Source organism: Tenebrio molitor, chromosome 3 (genome assembly GCF_963966145.1).
Source record: "Tenebrio molitor chromosome 3, icTenMoli1.1, whole genome shotgun sequence".
Taxonomy (NCBI): domain Eukaryota; kingdom Metazoa; phylum Arthropoda; class Insecta; order Coleoptera; family Tenebrionidae; genus Tenebrio; species Tenebrio molitor.
The window spans coordinates 18,674,069-18,693,401 of NC_091048.1; the positions used below are offsets into that span (position 1 = coordinate 18,674,069).

Genomic DNA, 19,333 nt, shown 5'->3' on the forward strand with positions numbered 1-19,333 from the left:
TAAGCGTGATAAAAATGGCTAAGCAACACAATCTTCTTAAATCCCTGGCTTTAGAGAACCACTGCAATACAATACAGCAGTACGAAGAAATGGAAATGTTCAGCGAAGACAAGGCTAAAGTTGACATCTCTCAGGGATGACCATCACTTAGTTGGCATTACTTGCGCGAATTAAAGGTCTCAACCTTGGTTCTGAACGAATTTGCTGCAACTACAAGAATGCTAATATCATCGCAAGGGGTATGAAAGCGGCAACAGAGTTCTGTGTACCTACTCGAATTCCAATGATTCCCCTTTATACAAATTATAAAAGAGTTTGAAAAACGTGGGTGCAGGAACATCGTAACATATAGAAAAGATTGAAATACTCGTTAGTGACGAGTTCAAATTTAAAATACGATCTGAAAGTGGAACGAGAAAGAATCTAGAGATTGTTCAAGAACGACCACAATATGATAGTGGCAATTTGATGGTTTGGGCTAGAATAGGTGTTTTTACGAATCTTTACCAAAAGCCAAAAGTATCACAACAATAGAACCCTCTATAGTGCAGTAATGTTTCTACATGAATCAATGATTTTACGTAATTGATCAGCATTACATGTACCGAAAGAGGAAAGATATTATTACAAAAACAGTAGAAGTATAACAAAATTAATAGTTTTTATTATTGCATGTAACTCTTCATCACTTTTGCAATCACACAATGTTCATTATCTTGAACACCATTTGTGTATACCACCTGAATCCAGCTTCTCATTGTTTTGGAATTGAGAATTTTGATTGTTCATTTAATTGTAAGCTAATAAGCTCAATATCGTCAGCTGGACCTTGAAAGACTAACAAGTTTCAAATACTTTTCTTCTTTGTTTAATAAATTGTTGTATTCCCACTGCTGGTAATTTAACACTATTAGCTCGGAATGATCAACAATATTAAACTACTGTTATAAAAATTGTTAGTTTCCAAGCGTATATCACACGCATTTACAAGACATGCTGTCATGTGTTTGTTCATTAATCTTTGGACATGCTCCAAAAGCTCGAAAGCACGTCTAGGAAAAATGCTTTTTGAACGTTCATTTGATATCTGAAAAAAAGTTCTTGAAGTGTAGATTGCAACACCACCTGTAGTTATAAAAAGGTATAAATGGACAAAATCCATTAAAGTTTACTCATTTGTTCATAAATAAAAATTAGAATGGATCCAAAAGTAAAAAATAAGATTTCATTAAAATCTGGAAAAGGTGTCAGATAAAAACTCTTTGACTGTTGCCTGTTAAGTTAAGAAATAATTTTTATTACCTACATTGATCTTCGACACTATTGGTTGACGTACATTACCAAAGAATAAATTTCAGTGAAGAATTTACTCTTATTATTTAAGTCACATAACTCTTGAAATAATATTAAACATGTTATGAAAAGTAAATGAAAATTCGCTAAAAACACCTATTAATGCGACTGATTGATAACATTACATAAAACCACTCAATGAACTAGCCAAAATATTTTCTAAATAAATGTAATATGTACATACTGTACATCATACAGTGCGCAAGTAAAATTTCCTACAAAGGCAGAAGATGATACTAAAAGCAACGGCTAAATCTTTTTACCGGTTGTAGCAAACTGTTATACTACCCTATGAAATTTAGTTCACCCGACTGTCTTATTACTCCAGTTTCTTATCATCTCGTCCTTCCTTACTCAGCACAATAAAAGTACGAATATTGCCAAACCAAAATTAGTCACTAGGGAAGAAGAATTTTATTAAATCCATGATATTTATTTGACTTTCATTTAGAAATGAAAACTTTGCAGCTAGTGTCACAGACAGTTTTGTTGAATTTTCAACAATTAAAGACAATTATGAATTGTTGTTTTTACACAAATGTTTCCGCGACACGCACATAGTTCCCATAACATTAACATGTAGGATATAAAAGTGTTTTTAGAAAATTTATCCTTGAAACAAAAATTTCTTACGTACTGAAATATACAGCCGAAAACTTGTAGCAACTAATCAACGCTTAGGGTCAAAAATAAATTTTATTAAGTTGGCATGTTTGCTTAATGTTCCATAACATGGTTTATTTTACTATTTGAAAAAATACATCATTTTTAATACGTTAATTATTTTACATGAGAAAGAAAAACAGTCATCTGTTAAAAAAATGGGTATGCAATGAATGAAATGAATCGAAAAAAGCAGTTTCATTAATAAAAACTTTCCCGAAGTATTGTCCGAGTTTTCTAACTTTTGGAAGTAAAAACCAAGCACATAAGAAGATTGAAAAAATTGAATAAATATGTTGTATAATGAAAGTATAGGGTTGTGAATAACTTCTTGAATAATTCATGCAATGTGCCTGTGGGAAAATTGTTTGCATTGTTAATAAAAACAGAGAAATAGAAAAACTCTTTGACTTTTTGTCAGAAAAAAAACAACATTTCAACCAAAGCCACAGAAAAGAACTTTTGGACAGATTTGTGAAAGTTGCAGTAATTTTCTACTTATGTGTACCTAAGTATCTATCGTAATAACGAGTGTTGTGCGCACTTTTTTCCTGGAAAATAAATGTAATTGCGGTGGGTGAATTTCAGCAGCAATTTGTATGTTTCTCATAAACATAAATGCCACAATGTGGTCAGATATAATTACGTAGCGTCAATCCAAGTACCTGCAGTTTTAATTAAAACTGAACTTTCTTCGTCCCTAAACAATAAACTAAATGACAAAAAATGTGCGGCCTAGAGCAAATGTTTAGTTGCCTTTGTGCAACTGGGTCTGATGACAATTCCAACATAAATATGGGGTATAAAAGCCCTATTACACTTGGAATGGGTTAGCGGCACGAACGGGCTTTATCACAATTCATCCGTGGTCATTGCTCTAGAAACTTCTTAAATTCACCCTCCGCCAACTTTAACCTTTACCCAGCAACACAATTTGGTGTTGGTGCTGAATAAATTTTATCAAAATTAAGATAACCTAAATTGGATCATGCATTAAAACAACATGCACAAAATTAACTTAAAGGCTACTAATGGAAAATCAATACCATCGCTGTGAATTTTCTTCCCAACTTGTCGTTCTTGAGATGTGTCTTTTCCGGTTTAATTCACTTAATAGTGAAGGGAAGACACGTCCGTTTTTTTGTACCTCAATCTAAAAAGATTACAATTTCGAAATTGTCTACAATAGTGAATAATGAGTTCGGTTTTATCCGAGCTGACAAAAGCTCGAGCCTCTTCGCTGTTAGGAGATCTTCCGAGCAGCAAATTTTAATAATTAACCAAAAGGGTATAAACTCTCAAGAGGGATCGATTATTCAACGCCATGGGACTCTCCGTTACCTCTGTTACATTACATTATAATCTCCGTTATAAAGCAATTAATCTCTATCATGCAGCATGTTCCTACTTTAATCGTAATAGCTGTCGCACTAAAACAACCGCCCCCACTCAATTACTTGCCAGTTGCTTCTCTTTCTACCCCGAATCCTTAAAAAAAATGCTTTCTTCGAGTGGTATTGAAGGCATCATCAATTTCGATTAAGTACGAACGCACATCTTCCTTTTCGGTCGCCGGAGCAGCACACACAGTAATTTTGAGTGTTTGTACAGAGTCTTCCGGGATTATCCACAGTATTTAAACACGGACTTTACCGAAGAGGTAAACCGTGAACGGGTCGCCTTATAACTTATTCATGCCACCAGCTCGGTGGTTTTGATTAAGTGCCAAGTTTGCTAAACGGGAGGACGTTTTATGGGAGCCGGGGGTGACCGAAACACGGGCTATATTTAGATCCTCTTCAACACAAAAAGTTACAATTTAATTACGTCCGGACAGACCCATCTTCATATTTTTCCGAACCCCGTAATGGAGCTACCGACTTTGCCACTTCTTGAAACATCCTTTACTAAAACTCGTTCCATATTCATGGCAGACTTCGTAATCAGTTTCCCCAGTCATTATTTGAAAAATGCCGCTTCAGGTATTGTAATTGATTTGTCACGTAAAAGAAGCGTATCAGAGTTACAAATCGTTGGAGCAGTCGGTGTTTTCGACCAATTTATATATTGCTTCATGGTTTAATTTCCCGGGTCATTGTTCCTTTTAGTCCTTTCATAAATCACGTTACCCTTTTCGACGATTTTGTTTTGGACTTTGCCAAAATGCGCGAGGATGTCGTAAAGCAAGCTATTTACTATCAGCAGTCAAAGTTTGGGGTGAGGAAGACCGCAACAGTAATATTAGATTACGGAGGGGAACTTTATGTATCGCATGCCGTAATACACATTAAATAGTTCATGTGTAAGACACAAATTTTTCAACTTTACGTTTTCAAGCTCAATAACGAGGTTTTATGGCTTAAAAGGACTTTTCTTTGTAAAAAATCATGCTACGGAAAGTTCGTTATTACTTACCGCCGTGAGTTTTCAAAAGCAGATTAAAGGTTAATTTTAAGTCGACCGGGCTGAAAATTTAAGCAAGATATTGTAACTTAAGGGCGAAGGTTGTTAACTGAAAAGAGACAACTTCAGCGGAAATTGCCGTTTCAGAAACTAAATCACCAGTTGCTGATCTCACGTTCTCTTCTGTACAAATCTACCTAAGATTTTAGCTGAAACAAATATTTATTACTCCGAACGAACGCCAGAAGAAACTACACCTTAATCTAGAAAAGTTTTAATATAAACTTCGGCAATTTAAAACACTTTTCAACTAGATTTAGCTGGAAATGGGTTTTCCAGTGAAAATACGTAATATATCAAAGACGAAAGTTTGCGCCCTCTGAAATCTCACATAAAGAAATAATTAAAACTGGAAAGCGGAATACCTATAATAATAGTTATTTGTATACTAAGGCCGCGAAATCATTCTTTAATGTTCCGAGAGAAAAATTGTAGCCGAGGCCGCTTGCGGCCGAGGCAGCACAATCTCGAGATTGTTAAAGGATTTCGCGACCAAGGTGTAGGTACAAAACATTTTTTGTGCAACCGAAAATTTGTAATTACATATGTATTATAAAACGAACAAGCAAATAAATTTACTTCGGCTTACATGGTGATCCGATACTGCTGAGGCAAAAAAACCCCAATGAAGAACATCGTAATGATGAAAAATAATGAACGACAATTTACAGTTAATAAGAAACGATGAAGAAAAACAAACGAGAAAAAATACTTCGGCTTACATGTCGCTATGGAAATGACATAAATAACACAATTAATTTTGTAAATACATAATCGTAAAACTGTCGGAAGAGAATTGTAGTGACAGTGATGTTTCAGTTTCAAAAAATCTAAACGCCAGTCATACGTAGAAACTCTGATTTGTATCAAATATTAAAATGACGTTTACTTTAGCGGCCGTCGTTAAAAGCAACAGCCGCGAAATCCAATTTCGCGGGCTGTTTTAGGTACACGAAGTACTCGTTTCGCGTACTGTTGCAAAAAAAAAACTTTTTATTACATTTAGTTATATTAATTTGATACAATTAAACGAAAAATAATTTATTACGGAGTGCGACATAGTACAAAATTTCATCAACTAATTTGTTAAACCATTAAGAAACTCTTTGTGTGGTGTTTTTTTTTTTAGTATAAACAATTTGGAATCTTATCAAAGTCCTTTGAAACAACCATACTTAATTAAGTTTTAGTTCTTTTTTCAGAGACCGAAAACGTCACTGACTGTTATCTAAATCTCGTACACGTATAACCAAGCCAACAAAAACATTTTGATTAAATCAGATTAAAAATAAAAACTATTGTTGACTCGAAAGTTCTAATTTTTGGTCGAATAAATATTTACTGGAACTTAACTTACTTTATAATTAGTTCACACAAGAAAGTTAGAAAGCTTACCTGTTGTTCCAGAAAAACTTAAATTTTAACGTTCACATTTAACTTCAACCAGAATGTATTTCTACATTTATTTTACCATCTGCGTCTATTACTCCATTGCGATTGAGATCGTACAATGAAATAAAACAGACATTATGGGCACGCAACACTTTTTGTTGTTTGTGTTAAATCAAAATAATGAGATTATTCGATTGTAAATACGTTTATTTCATACTGTCCGGTAGATGCTCGATTGCATCATCAATTTGAGTCCGGTAGGTGAGTTATAACAGTATCAGAGCCGGAAAGTGTCACTTAGCAATACCTACCGGACTGTTTTCCTTTTATACATCAAATCTGACATTGAAAAGTCATTGAAAGTCAAAAAATATTCGATCTAGAAAAACAATAGCAACGGCCGTTGCCACAGGAAAAAAGGTGATGCTATTTTCACAATATAATGTGATTTTTTAATTTTTGAAATAAAATGATGATGCACAAGAGACTTCCAGTATGAAATAAAATACATTACGATATACATCCGGTAGTACTTGTAACCTACCGGACTTATAACGTAAATTACTATTGTTTGGACCTGCTTAAAACGTCGAGCAAAATGTCTATTATGTTTTTATCATTCTTTGGAAAAATTGAAAATGTTATGAGAATCGGCACCTGCAGGTCGTAAAGGTGACGTCTTCCTTGTGTTTTATCCCTCAAATCGCGTGTTTATTATGCGATATTAAATTTCACGTTTAAACTTCTGTTTCATTGCACGGTTAATGATTTTAGCCCGGCCGTTAAAATTAAATTTCAATAAACCCATTACGGGGAAAAATGCTCTGCGAAAAACCGATTTAAACTAATTTCCCTATTAAATGATGTTTTGTTTTTTAATGTAGATGGAGGGGTTGGTGAGAGAGATGCAGGACACGGAGCACGGGGGCGTTCCAGTACGAAGCCAAAAATTATTCCTTACATCCATTCCCGCCGCTTTCATGGGTAAGTTAATTTGCACAACAATAAAAAAAAATCCTATCGAATTGAAATTGAAACCTAAAGCACTTTTAAATATTCAAACCCAAACAGACTGCGGTTATTAAAGTGATCTGTTTGTTTGTGACAAAAACGCTTTTTAATTAAGCTACAAAACCGCTCCTGAATATTTCATTTCAACATCGAACGTTATTTTTGCACAGGGTACGACCTGATTGAATGGTTGATGGAGCGTCTCGGAATTGAAGAATCCGGTAAGACTGTTATTACTTTCAATTAAAAAAAAATCACTTTTACGAAGTGTTGCTAATTAAATCTTTGCTTCTGAAATTTTTCAGAGGCCCTCAATTTAGCCAATCAGCTATGTCAGTATGGCTACTTTTTTCCTGTAAGCGATTCAAAAAACCTGGTTGTGAAAGACGACAGCTCGTTGTATCGATTTCAAGTGAGTAAACATGTCGTAAGCACAACTGAGTGAAAATTTTTAATCTTGCTGTACTTGCAGTCTCCATACTATTGGCCTTGGCAAAACAGACCGCCGGATAATGTGGAATACGCCATTTACTTAGCTAAAAGAACGTTACGCAATAAGCAGAGACACGGTTTAGAGGATTACGAATTGGAAGCTTTGAGCAACTTGAGAAAGAACTTGGCTAACAAGTGGGATTTTATTACGATGCAAGCAGAAGAACAGGTCAGTGATTTTGTAAAGTTTCGACCCGTCGAGCGCATACACGGCGGCTTGTTTTAGGTGAAACTGGCAAAGGTATTGAAAAAAGGCGACAAAATCATCAGCGATTCACAGGAAAGGGCTTACTGGCGCGTTCACAGACCTCCGCCGGGAATGGTCACTTCTTTAGAACAATGTCCCGTCCCGACCCGTAGCTGGAACGGATCCAGAACCAGAAAGCGAACTATAGAAGACTGCAAACGAGAAGTTGGTGGATTGATTTTATCGTTATAATTTGAACGACCTCGAATGTTTGCAGGTTGAATTGTTGAAGAACAGTTTGTCGAGAACTCGAGTTAAAGTGTCCCAAGCATTAGAAGGAATGGTTCAACATGTGGAGACATACACGGAGTATGACCCGTTGATAACACCAACTCAGCCTTCCAACCCTTGGGTCAGCGAGGACATCACGTTTTGGCAACTAAACAGTGCGCTGTAAGTAATTTCCACTATCATTGATTGTTTCCTATAAAGTTAACATCTTGTTGGTCTTAACGAGTCACGTAACACTACAAGAGGAAAAGTTGCTTTACTACTGCTACTCTTATTACTTTGTTTAGCAAACTTCGAATGTACCTCCTGTTTTGCTTTCGAAACTTACTCTTGTCTTACAGACAACGTAAATATTTGATAACGGCAAGAGAACGTTTGCACTGCTTAATATCTACATCATGTACGAAGTCAGTTTTTGCAAAACTCATGACATTTGCAAAAACAAGACGATCGATTTTTAAAAAGTCTTTGGTCTAATTGCATCAATCTTGAGAACGTTTCAATTTCCGTCTTTAAATGTCCCTTCCTTTTTATTTTTAGTTACTACTTAAATACATTTCGTTGGCTTAAATCAATTTTCATTACTTCTTTGAATTCAAATTATTGTTTTATGCTGAAGCTTCTACTTTGGTTTGATCTTATCGCTTATTCCATTTTGCTCTTCCGCTTTCGTGTATTAGGTTTGAAAGAATGTGTACACATTAGTTCAAGTATTTATTAAAACCCGTATGTTACATATTTTTTTAATTATTTTATGCAGCATAAGAAGAATACGTTTGACTATTTTTAGTGTGGAAATTCCTACGGAAAAGCGTGTCAGACGCTGGGGCTTGTCAATGGAGGAGTTAGTTTCCGATCCAACAGGTTTACAAGAGTTTACTAATTATCTCAGAAAAGAGTACAGTCATGAAAATATCAGGTTTTGGATGGCCGTAAATGATTTACGGCGCTCTGCTCAATCTCAAATCCAGAGAAAAGTTAATGAAATTTTTGAGTGAGACGTGTTTCAAAGTTGCACAACTTTTTAATTGAAATTGATCCTTGTAGAGAATTTTTGGCCCCCGGTGCTCCTTGTGAAATAAATATTGACGGTAAAACAATGGAAAAAGTTCATCAAGAAATGAAAACACCCAGCAGGTTCACTTTTGACGCCGCACAAGAACATGTATATACATTGTTGCTGAAAAAAGATTGTTACCCTAGATTTATTAGGTCAGAGTATTATAAAAATCTTCTGGCGACTGGCATACAGCCTTCTCAGAAAAAGCGGTAAGTTTTCCTTGAAAAAAAAATCAATGCATCACTGTTTCATACCAAGAATCTCGAGACACGTGTATATTATCCTATAAACAAATAGGTTCTTATCAATCACTGATTATTTATTGTTCAATTTGCCATTGGAAACAAACTGTTAGTGTGGTGCGTAGGTGGATTTACGAGAATTCTCGAGAGGTTCTTTATGACAACTACAGTTTCCAAGGATATGTCGTTTCCATAAATTTCTTGTTTTCAGATTATCTAGTCTAGTAGAAATTCTCTCTCTGATTTCGTGCGAAAGTTTAATATTCTTGGTGTGTTACTGTGTTTTATCGTGGCGCCTAAGAAAATAATTTATTAACATCCATTTCCTTTCGTCGTAAAATAATCACCGCATTTTACATTTTCCCGAAAGTTAAATTTCCAACAAAATTAATCTAAATAAACTTACCCGAATGGATATTTTTAAATCTCTAATCTAAATAAATCCAACACCAGTCTCGCCGTAAACCCAGTATTAAAAAAACCATGCACCAAGTCGAAAGTTTCTTTTCTAGTTTCTTCGGTTTCGGCCAAACGAAAAAGAAGACGTCAACAAGCAGCGCCCCTAACCAGCAACTGTTGCAGCAGCAGCCTTCACAAGGTGCAACGGTGACATGTGGCGCCTTATCAAAGCGCAGGGGCAGTGACCGCAGCCTCTCGGGTTCTGCCCACGAACTCGCAGTGTCCGGTGTGAAAGACTCAAAGGTGCCCCACTCACATTCTCAGAGCAACCTGAGCGACATCCCTTACAGGTAACAGCCAATCGTATACGGTCGCAGCGGTGATCAGTGCCCAAGGCTGCACGGCGCATGGCTTTCATGGCGCTCAGTGTACCCACATGTGTTACTGTTAGGGCACACTATGTGATACAGCCGCTCTGGCAAACCTGCACCCATCCGGAAACGATCACAGACGGATTAGACGTTTAGTATCGTCAGTTTTAAGAAATCGTTGACCACATTGTAAGAAAACAACCTTAAATCTTTAGCGACTATGTAGTTATATAAGAAGCATCATTTGCTTCAACACTTTACGTGTGGTAACTATTATCACAGTAAACGTTCTGGGAATGTTGGCGTCTCATCGCTCATTAGTAATTTACCTTCGCTGATCGTTGGGAAACGGTGACGTTGAGCGTCTAATTCATCGGTGAATTAAGGATGTGCGTCCGGGTGGGTCTCGTAGTGCTGCGATGTTAATTTAGATGTAGTTAGTGGACCTCATGCTTCACTTGCAGGGGCGATTTGGCGTGCCTTCCGAAAACTCCTCCGGTACCAGCTGCGGTTGCCAGCCCGTAAGTCCGCTCGACGTATGCTAAAAACAGTATTCCTATTCAATTATGGGTGTTATTATTGGGTTTGTTGTATTGGTGTAACATCGGTGTCAGTCAGTGTGGCTTTCCAAACTTGCTGCCTATAGCTTCTCAACAGAACAAACTCTATCAACTATTTCACACTTGTCTGGGCCTACAACTCTTCTCTTTACGTCCTTCACGATCTGTTCTTTTCGTACTCTCGTTACAGGGTAGTTCATCGAAACGTAATCAGTCTTAAACGCACTTCTATCTAATTTAGCGATCACGGATCAATTCAAAAAGTACCCACCCACCGATAGAAATGTGTATTTGGTTGTTGATTAGGTTTCGCGGCGTTCACCCTGTGCGTTTCCTGTGGATAGTTTCTAATGCGAGAGAAGGACTGATGAATCTTACTAGTTGCATCTAAAGTGGTAACGTTAATTTTAGGGTTAAAGGACGAGATTTGTTGACTGCGTCCAGATCGATGTTGCATGCTGAACCTTCATGTACTGAGTATAAGTGTTGTAAAGACCGAACGTTCACCAGTTAAACATCTATATGTTGCACCAGTATCTTGAGCCGATTGATGGTATTCACGTGAGAACCGACCTTCGTCTTGTACATATCTTCACTTTCCGTGACGTGCCTCAGCCACCTTTGTAACACGCATTTTCGTGTAGAGTGAAGAAGCCGAGTATCGCGATCGTGGCGGGAGCTTCGACGTCGGAAGAAGTCTGTCCTTGGGAGACCGGCACCGAGCCCCGTTCCCGGAAAAACTCGGCCCAACTCGATTCCGGAAGTTCCTCGTCGGACATAAGCGTGGCAGTGGCGGAGGTATCCGAGAGGGTTCAGAGGGTTTGTACTTTGACACAGCAACATACTGTCGACGGCAGTAGAAAACTATCGACCTCGACAATGGACCCGCCTCGGAGAGCGTCCGTTTCCGTGCCAATCACTCACTCAACCACTGGAGACTCCTCCAAGCGGAAGGTATCTTCCTTCGAAGACAACAGCTCCGCTGCTACTAGCACTTCATCATCGGTGTTCGTTATTCCTAGTGACACAGACAATAAATCAGAAGAATGCACTAGTACTAATAAAACTGTTGTAAAAAACCACAGTCTAGCAAAGGCTTGTTCAGTGACAGGAGCGAATGCACCTATTATCAGTGTCAGTTCGGTGGCAGATGATTTACCGGTTGACCCCAGCCACGGCGGAGAAGAAGTAGTCGAAGCGACATGTAGCCAATCGCAAGAACCTCTAGCACCGCTTGCTGAACCCGACAGTGAATCGCCCGCCAGCGAACTCCCTCCTTCTGAACCAGTCACTGAAGTTGAGGCCGACACGGAGGCCAAGAGTAACGACGTCTGTCCTTGGGAAGACGAGTAAGTTATAGAGCAGAGGCGTTCCACAGATAATACGGTTTTCGTGAAATAGAGGCAAACACTCCTGGACCATTCCAAAATTACCCGCACATCTACGACAGCCATTCCATATAACGAATTCCACATCAAAATTTTCAGTTCCCTTTTTATAAACAATTTGACTCTCTAAAGAACACTACAGAGCTGGTTCCAATAGTATAAATATTGCAAAAGAAAACTACATTATACACAGGGAATTTCTAAATGTCGGATGTCATCATTTTCTTTTTTTAGCATTGCAGAATGTTGAACAAAAACTGAGACCCAGTGGTATTTTAATATTTTGTTTGTTTTGCAAAAGACCAGAATGATACTGAATACAGGATTCTATTTGTGAGGAATGGCTGTTAACCGAATTTATGATCCGTAGTGTTTTCCTTAGAGTACCCACGAAAATCGCCTTTCCAGCAACCCCGTACGAGCCAAGACCTGTTCTCTCACTGCATCAGCACAACGCACTTTAAATCCACTTTGAGTAGAATAGGGGGTAGGCAATCGAAATCTGTTTGTAGTGAAATAGTTAAAATGAAATGTTTCGTCCGCAGGGAAACGTGTAAAGTGGACACACCTTTCGTCAAGACTTATGCTACTCTAGGCTACCTTTAGCTGTCGTCGATACCACAAGAAATGCTACTGCTACTGTCAAGGGATTATACGTGACGTTTGCTCACAACCAATTTTAGTTCACTTTATTTCACTTGGTGAAGGTACCTATCGATGTTTAGGTATTGAAAACAATTAAGCTACAAAGACAAATATAATATTATCCCGACTTGTTGCGGGACAAATTAATTCTAGTAAAATTTTTCTACGAAAGCGGTTACCTACACTAAAAAACTCGCTCCAAATAAGAACATGACTACACTCATTCTGAAAATTACATTTGTAGTAGTTAAATGGTGTGTTAATGTTTGTGGTGGATACAATTGGTCAAACCTCACTTTAATTTACACTCGATGTAAATTTTAAAGTTCAAGAGTGTATTAACATAGGACATAACGGAACGATAACACTGTCGGCATTAGAAATAGACTTTCTTGAGCCCTTGGTCATTATCTGATGTTGACATCTTCACGTTCCGCCGTCTCCTACCACTGACAGAGTCAGAAACTGAAACTGATTTGTCTATAACGGTACACTTTCAATATAAACACGTGGCATTGTCGTATTATAATTATTGTATTAATATAATGTAGATGTTGAGAGAAAAATATTTAAAAATGGGTACAGTTGATTAACGGTGCAGTTATCGACTTTCTAGTATCCGCATAAAAATTGATGTTATTGAACACTTTCGTAAACTATTTGAGCACAATATTATCTTAATGTTGTATCGTTGTATTAGATTGTAGAGCATTTAATTACATGTATTGTAGAATAGTCATGTATTAACATTGTGATCAGTTGAGTTTCTGACCGATTCATACAATGTTGGTAATTTTCAAAAAATAAAATAGTTTCAAAGTAAAACATGTGATTGGCCACAAACAGAATATTTTGCCGGCGTCAAAAATTCACGTTGAGAACCACTTCGATCAATCAAGAAACATTTTACTAGAATTAACTTTTGCTGTATCAGAACAAACGGAGACGACATTTTAATTTTGGTCTCCGAATTTTAAAAATTTAAAGTACCCTCTACCTACCTACTTGTAATTATTGTGAGCAAAATTTTTCCAAGTTAACGTGAATGTATCCAGGCCGTTTTAAGAATAAATTTTTGGCCTATATACGTATTTGTTGTTTAAATAAGCATAGGTTGACTGTTACTGCTTGACAAACAATGTTTAAAAAATAAAACGGCCTCATTAATTTTTGATAGGTACGACGATGTACATAATAACCTTTGCTTAGACTGAAAGCTGTGGGTTTCAATTATGGAATACTCAATTAAAGTTAACATTATATTTAACATGCAATGTTACTTATTGAAGCTATTTTTATGATAAATGTTTTCGTCTCTTTAGAATATTGTGGTAAGCGTCAAAAATATATAATATGCTGCCGACAGTGAGAACGTTAGTGATGTATATAGTTTTATAATAATAGCTATTATACCGTATTATTAAAAAAAAATGTTACCACTTAATGTCCTAAAAACATTTTATTTCATAGAATTGTTGATAGGCAATGTTATTATAAAATTACTGTAGATTAATGAAGTAAAATGAGAAATGTGATTTAATCCCGTCAGTTTTATTTTAACAACATTTCCTACAATTCCCTTTTTAATATTTACGAGGAATAAAGGTTAGCGGAGTTCGTAACCTTTTGATTACCGCCAGTCAAAGATTAAAAACAGTCGTCTCAACGTCGCACTCAGTGCAGCAATTGCTGGACACGGGCAAAGTTCTAAAAGTAATCGAAAATGAAGCCGTTGTTCATAATTGCAATTCTTCATCTGTTATGTAAGTTAGCAAGTGGCGATTGCTTAGTACCGACACGTTAATGATTGAATCGTAGATTTCGTCTCCGGAGAACTGGACTTGCAAAATGTAGAAATTCCAGATATTGATATTGACAATTTTACCGCAATAAAAGAAAAATGCGATAAAGCTGGCGGCAACGGAACCTTTGATCGACTTTTAGTAAAGACTGAAAATTTTACCAACATTTTCTCAAAAATTAAACCGTAGGCGTCAAAAGAATCTCTTCAAACATGCATTACCAATTTCGTGAATGTGACCGTTTTGGCAAACGAAGTAGAAGAATCGAAGAAAACCGGTTCCATGGACGAAGTTTTCGGGAAATATTGTGCCAAGCGCTCTAAAGTGGTAACTTGCGTGAACAGTTTCATCAGCAATCTTCGTCCGTGCTTGAATGCCGAAGAAAACAAAGCTCTAAATGTTACTCTAGATATTTTAAAGCAGTTAGGCGAATTCCTTTGCTACAGAGATGGCGACAGAATTGCTAGTTAGTTTTGCGTTGTTCGAGTAGGTAAACAGAAATTAAATTCAAGTTTTCAGTGTTTATCGCCGAAGGTGGAGTCGAATGTATTAAAAGCCATACAGAAGGCATACAAAATTGCGTTACTTCAACGTTTAAGATCAACGCAACTGTCAACATGAATTCAGTACCGAATTTGTTGATGGATAAGAAAAAATGCGAGTAAGTTAAAATTGTGTTGGTGCAAAACAAGCGTTCCATACTTAAAATTTGCAGCGACTTGGGTAAATTGCAAAATTGCGTTGTGGAAGAGTTAGAAAAATGTAAAGATAGTACTCCTGCCAATATCATTGATGCACTCTTTAGGTTTATCAAGCGTTCAGCTTGTTCCAACAAAAATAAACGTAGCGTATATGCTCGTAAGTTAAATTTTTTTGTGTTTACGAGAAAGTTGAAACCAACAATTTATATTGTATTGCAGACGGTATTTTCAAAAGAAGCGCAGCTTTTACTTACGATATTTATAACGTAGCACAGGTAAGAGAGAAGGTTATAAATATAATTAAAGAGAAATGTTCATTAAATGGTCCCGAGGGCAGTGCCGAAGCTTTCATTGTAAATATTTAACGCCATCGTTTCAGGATATTCTATTTTTGCATTTTCAGGAAAATTTAGAAAGCACGATATCGTGCTTTGCAAATAAAACTAAAAGTGGACCCTTCTTTGCTTCTTCTGCTGACACAGCCAAACAATACATAAAAAATTGTACCGAGAAATTAATCGAGAAAACTGAGATTTGTTTACCTGACGAGGAAAAGCATTGGCCCAAATTCTGCTTAGAAGTAGCTCAAAATGTGATTGATTTTTTTTTCGCAAATAAGAACACGATAAGTGAGTGCGAGCGTTCGGGATTTGTAAATTTTTAAAAACGTCGTTCGTTGTATTTGCAGTAGAAATGCCCAGAGCTGAACTTACAAATTGTTTCCAAAATTTAAAACGACATAGGAGAGATTTGATCGAGTGTCTGAATTTCTCCAACACAAAGGATCTGCGGAAGGAGGCTGTTTGTGGGTTAGTTTAATTATATCTTGTGCTCTTTTCGCACATGTACAAGTAATTTACTTTTTAGGCGATTGGTAAAGACCAAAACATGTTTTTCTGAACAAATTCGTAAAAGGTGCGTCCCTGATGTTACTATCACTAAATTAAATAACGACTATTTCGACGCTGTTATATCTCCATGCAACAAAAATCAATAGTAAATGTCACAATACTTTTATCATGCAATAAAAGTAAAGCAGTTAAAACAGTCGGTTTCACTTGAAAAGCAAAAATTAAGAATAGCAAGTGACTTTGAATCTTGTAAACTTTGATTGATATGTTAAACCCATTAACCTTTAACCATTTAGAACTAAACATTCTATTAAAATAACCTTCCATATTAGTGTACATTCAATGTTAAATTGTAATCAAGATCCCGTTTCAACCTTGATTTAATTTCCTGCACATTATTCCACCAATAAGTTAGTTGAATACTCGCCTATATCGGAGACCCACAGAAATAACTACGGAATAGATTGTAACATAAAGAATCGCTGTTAAATATTGTAATTAAAAAATAAAGATAACCCATTACATCTATTATAAAAATTCTGTTTGTTCTTCTCTACGTGACAAAAAATGTCTCTAAAACTTGTTCCGTTGAAAGCTCGATTTTGTAGTTTCAATGGATTAGCGTCAGTCGTCAGTCGTGACAGCGAAAGCGTGTTTTTCACAAGTGTTTTTATATTATTGTTTGTTAACTTACTGCATTAAAAGAACAATTATTTCCAGAACTACGAGGGTCAATTGACAAGTTTTCGGATTGACAGTGAAAAGAACATAAATTTTATTTTTCAACATAATCCCCTCGAAGCTCAACACACTTGGTCCACCATTTCTCCAGCTTTTCGATTTCCTCCCGAAAGTATCTTTCTTCGAGATCCTCAAAATAAGTGTTAATTGCATCGATCACCTCCTCATTCAACCGAAATCTCTTTCTAACTAAAAATGTTTTCAGTTTTGGAAAGAGATGAAAGTCCAGTGATCTACGCAAGAAGTTCGAACCTCAATTCCGTTATTTTTTCTTGGGCAACTGCACTTAAATGAACAAGTGCATTGTCGTGGTGGAATAACACTTTTTTCTTGGCCATTCCTGGGCGTTTTTCCTGAATTGCTGTTTTCAGCTTCCCCAAAAGTGTTGTGTCGTATTGGCCATTAATAGTTTTCCCCTTCTGAAGATATCAATTAGCAAAATTCCTTCGGAGTCCTAAAAAACCGATGCCATCATTTTACCAGCTGATTGCACGGTTTTTGCTTTCTTTGGAGCCGATTCACCTGGTCCAATCCACTGTTTCGATTGATTTTTTGTTTCCGGTATATAGAGGGTGTTTGGTGTTTAAGGTAACAAACTTTTCTGAGATGCACAGCGAGGTTAAATGAACAACTTTTCTTAGTGACATTTTATTATGCTGAACTAAACTGACTAAACTCTGTTTCCACTGTTTGAAAGCGGCTATTCGTAACTGTAATTATTAATACCAAGCTAATAAAGATTTGTAAAGGAAAATCCCTTAGCTGTCGCCTTTATAATTTAGAAATCCGGTGGATCTCACACAGTAGTTCTTCAAATTGAAAAAATGATTACTAGAAAATGATAACATACTAAAAAATGTTACTAGAATAAAAGTTTTATTTTGTCTATTTCTTTACACAGGAGAAGTTTGTTACCTTACACCCCAAACACCCTGTATCTAGTGGTAAATTCGGGTCTCATCCATAGTCACAAATCGTCTCTTGAAATCCGTTCGATTCCTTTGAAGAGCTTCCTGATGTTTGAGCTCGAACGCGTGTTTGCTCCGGACTGAATAAACGCGGCACCCATCTTGCAGAAAGCTTTTTTAAATCAAATTCGCTGTGCAAAATACTCTCTCGTAGGAGATCCTTACGGCTTCAACAATCTCACGCACCTTTATTTGGCGATTTGCCAAAACCACATCGCGGATTTTATCCACAATTTCAGGTGTGGTCACCGTTTTTGACCGTCCTGAACGTTGTTGATCATAATGTTCATATGTATGGGTACGGCCACCCTTGAATTCAGAAACCCAAAAACTCACGATGGAAAATGAAAATGATGAATCCCGAAAAACAGCATCAAACCTTGATTTGATTTCCGTTGCCATTTTTCCTTCGAAATAAAAAAAATTGATAACCGCTCGAATCTCGTTTTTATCCACAGTTGAAAACACATAATAGTAATTTATTATACGAGTTTTATAAGACACCATTTTGTCGCATGCGTTTTTTAGAGCACGAGGAGCGCAGCAACGAATGCTATAAACAAACAAGTGCGACAAAATGGCTTATAAAACGAGTATAATACAATATTTTTTCTATTTTGCCCCTTAAATTTAAAAAAAGTTCAAAACATAATGCTAGGAAAATTATATTTGGCAAATATAAAGGTTGGTAACGCTGGTAAATAGACGAACAATTGTAAGTTTTGAATTTAAAGTGTCCTGAAGTGCAGTGATTACGTAGCAACAACTCACTATAAGTCACTGCCAACATTAAAAATTTAAGTAAATGTTCCTGAAACGCGTATCGAAAAGAGCTCCTTTTCGAAACCCGTTTGAGTCTCTTGAGTGTTATACTGACTGTGTTATAGGTGCAAAATAGAAAAAAAAAATGTCAAATCCAAATTACTGGGCAAATTCTTTTCACATTTGCAGTAAATAAACATAAAGGGGTTGCCTTGACAACAACATTAAAACATTTAAAAAAGGACGACGCACGGCGCAATTTCGGCCACAGACGGTAAGTACAGACACTGGTGGCGTAACAAAAGTTAAAATAAATTAAACAGCATTTATGATAATATTCTTTTTTTTTAATGCACCATCATAGCTATGTTTTTGCGCCGCCAGTGGTGAAAATATTCTCCAGAGATTTTATTGACTGACTAATGACTGCTGTTCTTTCTTCGGACGAAGGCGAAGTTTAGGTACTATTCCGGCCACGGAATCTTGGCCAACATTTTTTAGACATTTCTAAAAAAATGATGTAAACCAAGCATTAGTGTCATTAATAAATGACAATTATTAAAAATCACTTTGAAGTTTTTCTTGTGACATCAAAAAAGCAGGGAAATTGCATTATCGAGTCAAAAGTTGGGTTATATTCAATAAGGCCAATTCACACCTATTTGTCAGTTAAATGTCATTTGTGGCCAAGATTCCGTGTCCGGAATAGTACCAACAAACTCACGTAAATACCCTTCATTAAATTTAAACTATTGTTAGAGGCAAAAGATAGGTACATAATGTGAACAATAAATAGTAGTTTATTTAACGAGTTCGTGTGTAAATTGGACTTTTTTTGGCATGAGTGGGCCAGTTTAAAACGCGAGTGAAACGACCATTTTAAAGGCCTTTTAAATTAACTTGACGTTTCATTTTGACAAGTTGTGACATTTATCAAAATCTGCTCACACAGGAGAAATTTCTCAAATTCTGACAATGTTGAACAAAAAAA

General features: G+C 36.4%; 2 protein-coding genes across 4 annotated transcripts in view; both read left to right on the forward strand.

Annotated features, from left to right (window-relative positions):
* LOC138125263 (regulator of G-protein signaling 7) overlaps nt 1-14,057 on the forward strand; it is a 71,917-nt gene extending 57,860 nt beyond the window's left edge. The window contains exons 3-15 of one of the 2 annotated variants that reach the window (XM_069040501.1): nt 6,756-6,855; nt 7,053-7,103; nt 7,188-7,294; nt 7,355-7,543; nt 7,601-7,786; nt 7,839-8,014; nt 8,613-8,846; nt 8,900-9,121; nt 9,667-9,903; nt 10,389-10,445; nt 11,129-11,833; nt 12,243-12,359; nt 12,418-14,057. In XM_069040501.1, coding sequence (XP_068896602.1) covers nt 6,756-6,855; nt 7,053-7,103; nt 7,188-7,294; nt 7,355-7,543; nt 7,601-7,786; nt 7,839-8,014; nt 8,613-8,846; nt 8,900-9,121; nt 9,667-9,903; nt 10,389-10,445; nt 11,129-11,833; nt 12,243-12,336 — 2,358 coding nt within the window. In that variant the 3' untranslated portion in view covers nt 12,337-12,359; nt 12,418-14,057. The remainder of the gene's footprint in view (nt 1-6,755; nt 6,856-7,052; nt 7,104-7,187; nt 7,295-7,354; nt 7,544-7,600; nt 7,787-7,838; nt 8,015-8,612; nt 8,847-8,899; nt 9,122-9,666; nt 9,904-10,388; nt 10,446-11,128; nt 11,834-12,242; nt 12,360-12,417) is intronic. The other variant, XM_069040502.1, reaches the window with a different exon arrangement.
* An 86-nt stretch (nt 14,058-14,143) lies between these two features.
* On the forward strand, nt 14,144-16,408 carry LOC138125264 (uncharacterized). 2 transcript variants are annotated; one of them, XM_069040503.1, is made up of 9 exons: nt 14,144-14,280; nt 14,336-14,460; nt 14,509-14,785; nt 14,839-14,980; nt 15,035-15,177; nt 15,240-15,373; nt 15,424-15,649; nt 15,709-15,829; nt 15,888-16,408. In XM_069040503.1, the coding sequence occupies exons 1-9, from the start codon at nt 14,241-14,243 to the stop codon at nt 16,015-16,017; spliced, it is 1,338 nt and encodes a 445-aa protein (XP_068896604.1). In that variant the 5' UTR covers nt 14,144-14,240; the 3' UTR covers nt 16,018-16,408. The 2 variants fall into 2 exon arrangements, with proteins under 2 accessions (XP_068896604.1, XP_068896605.1); XM_069040504.1 differs by having other exon boundaries at nt 15,712-15,829.
* The last annotated feature ends 2,925 nt before the right edge of the window (nt 16,409-19,333 follow it).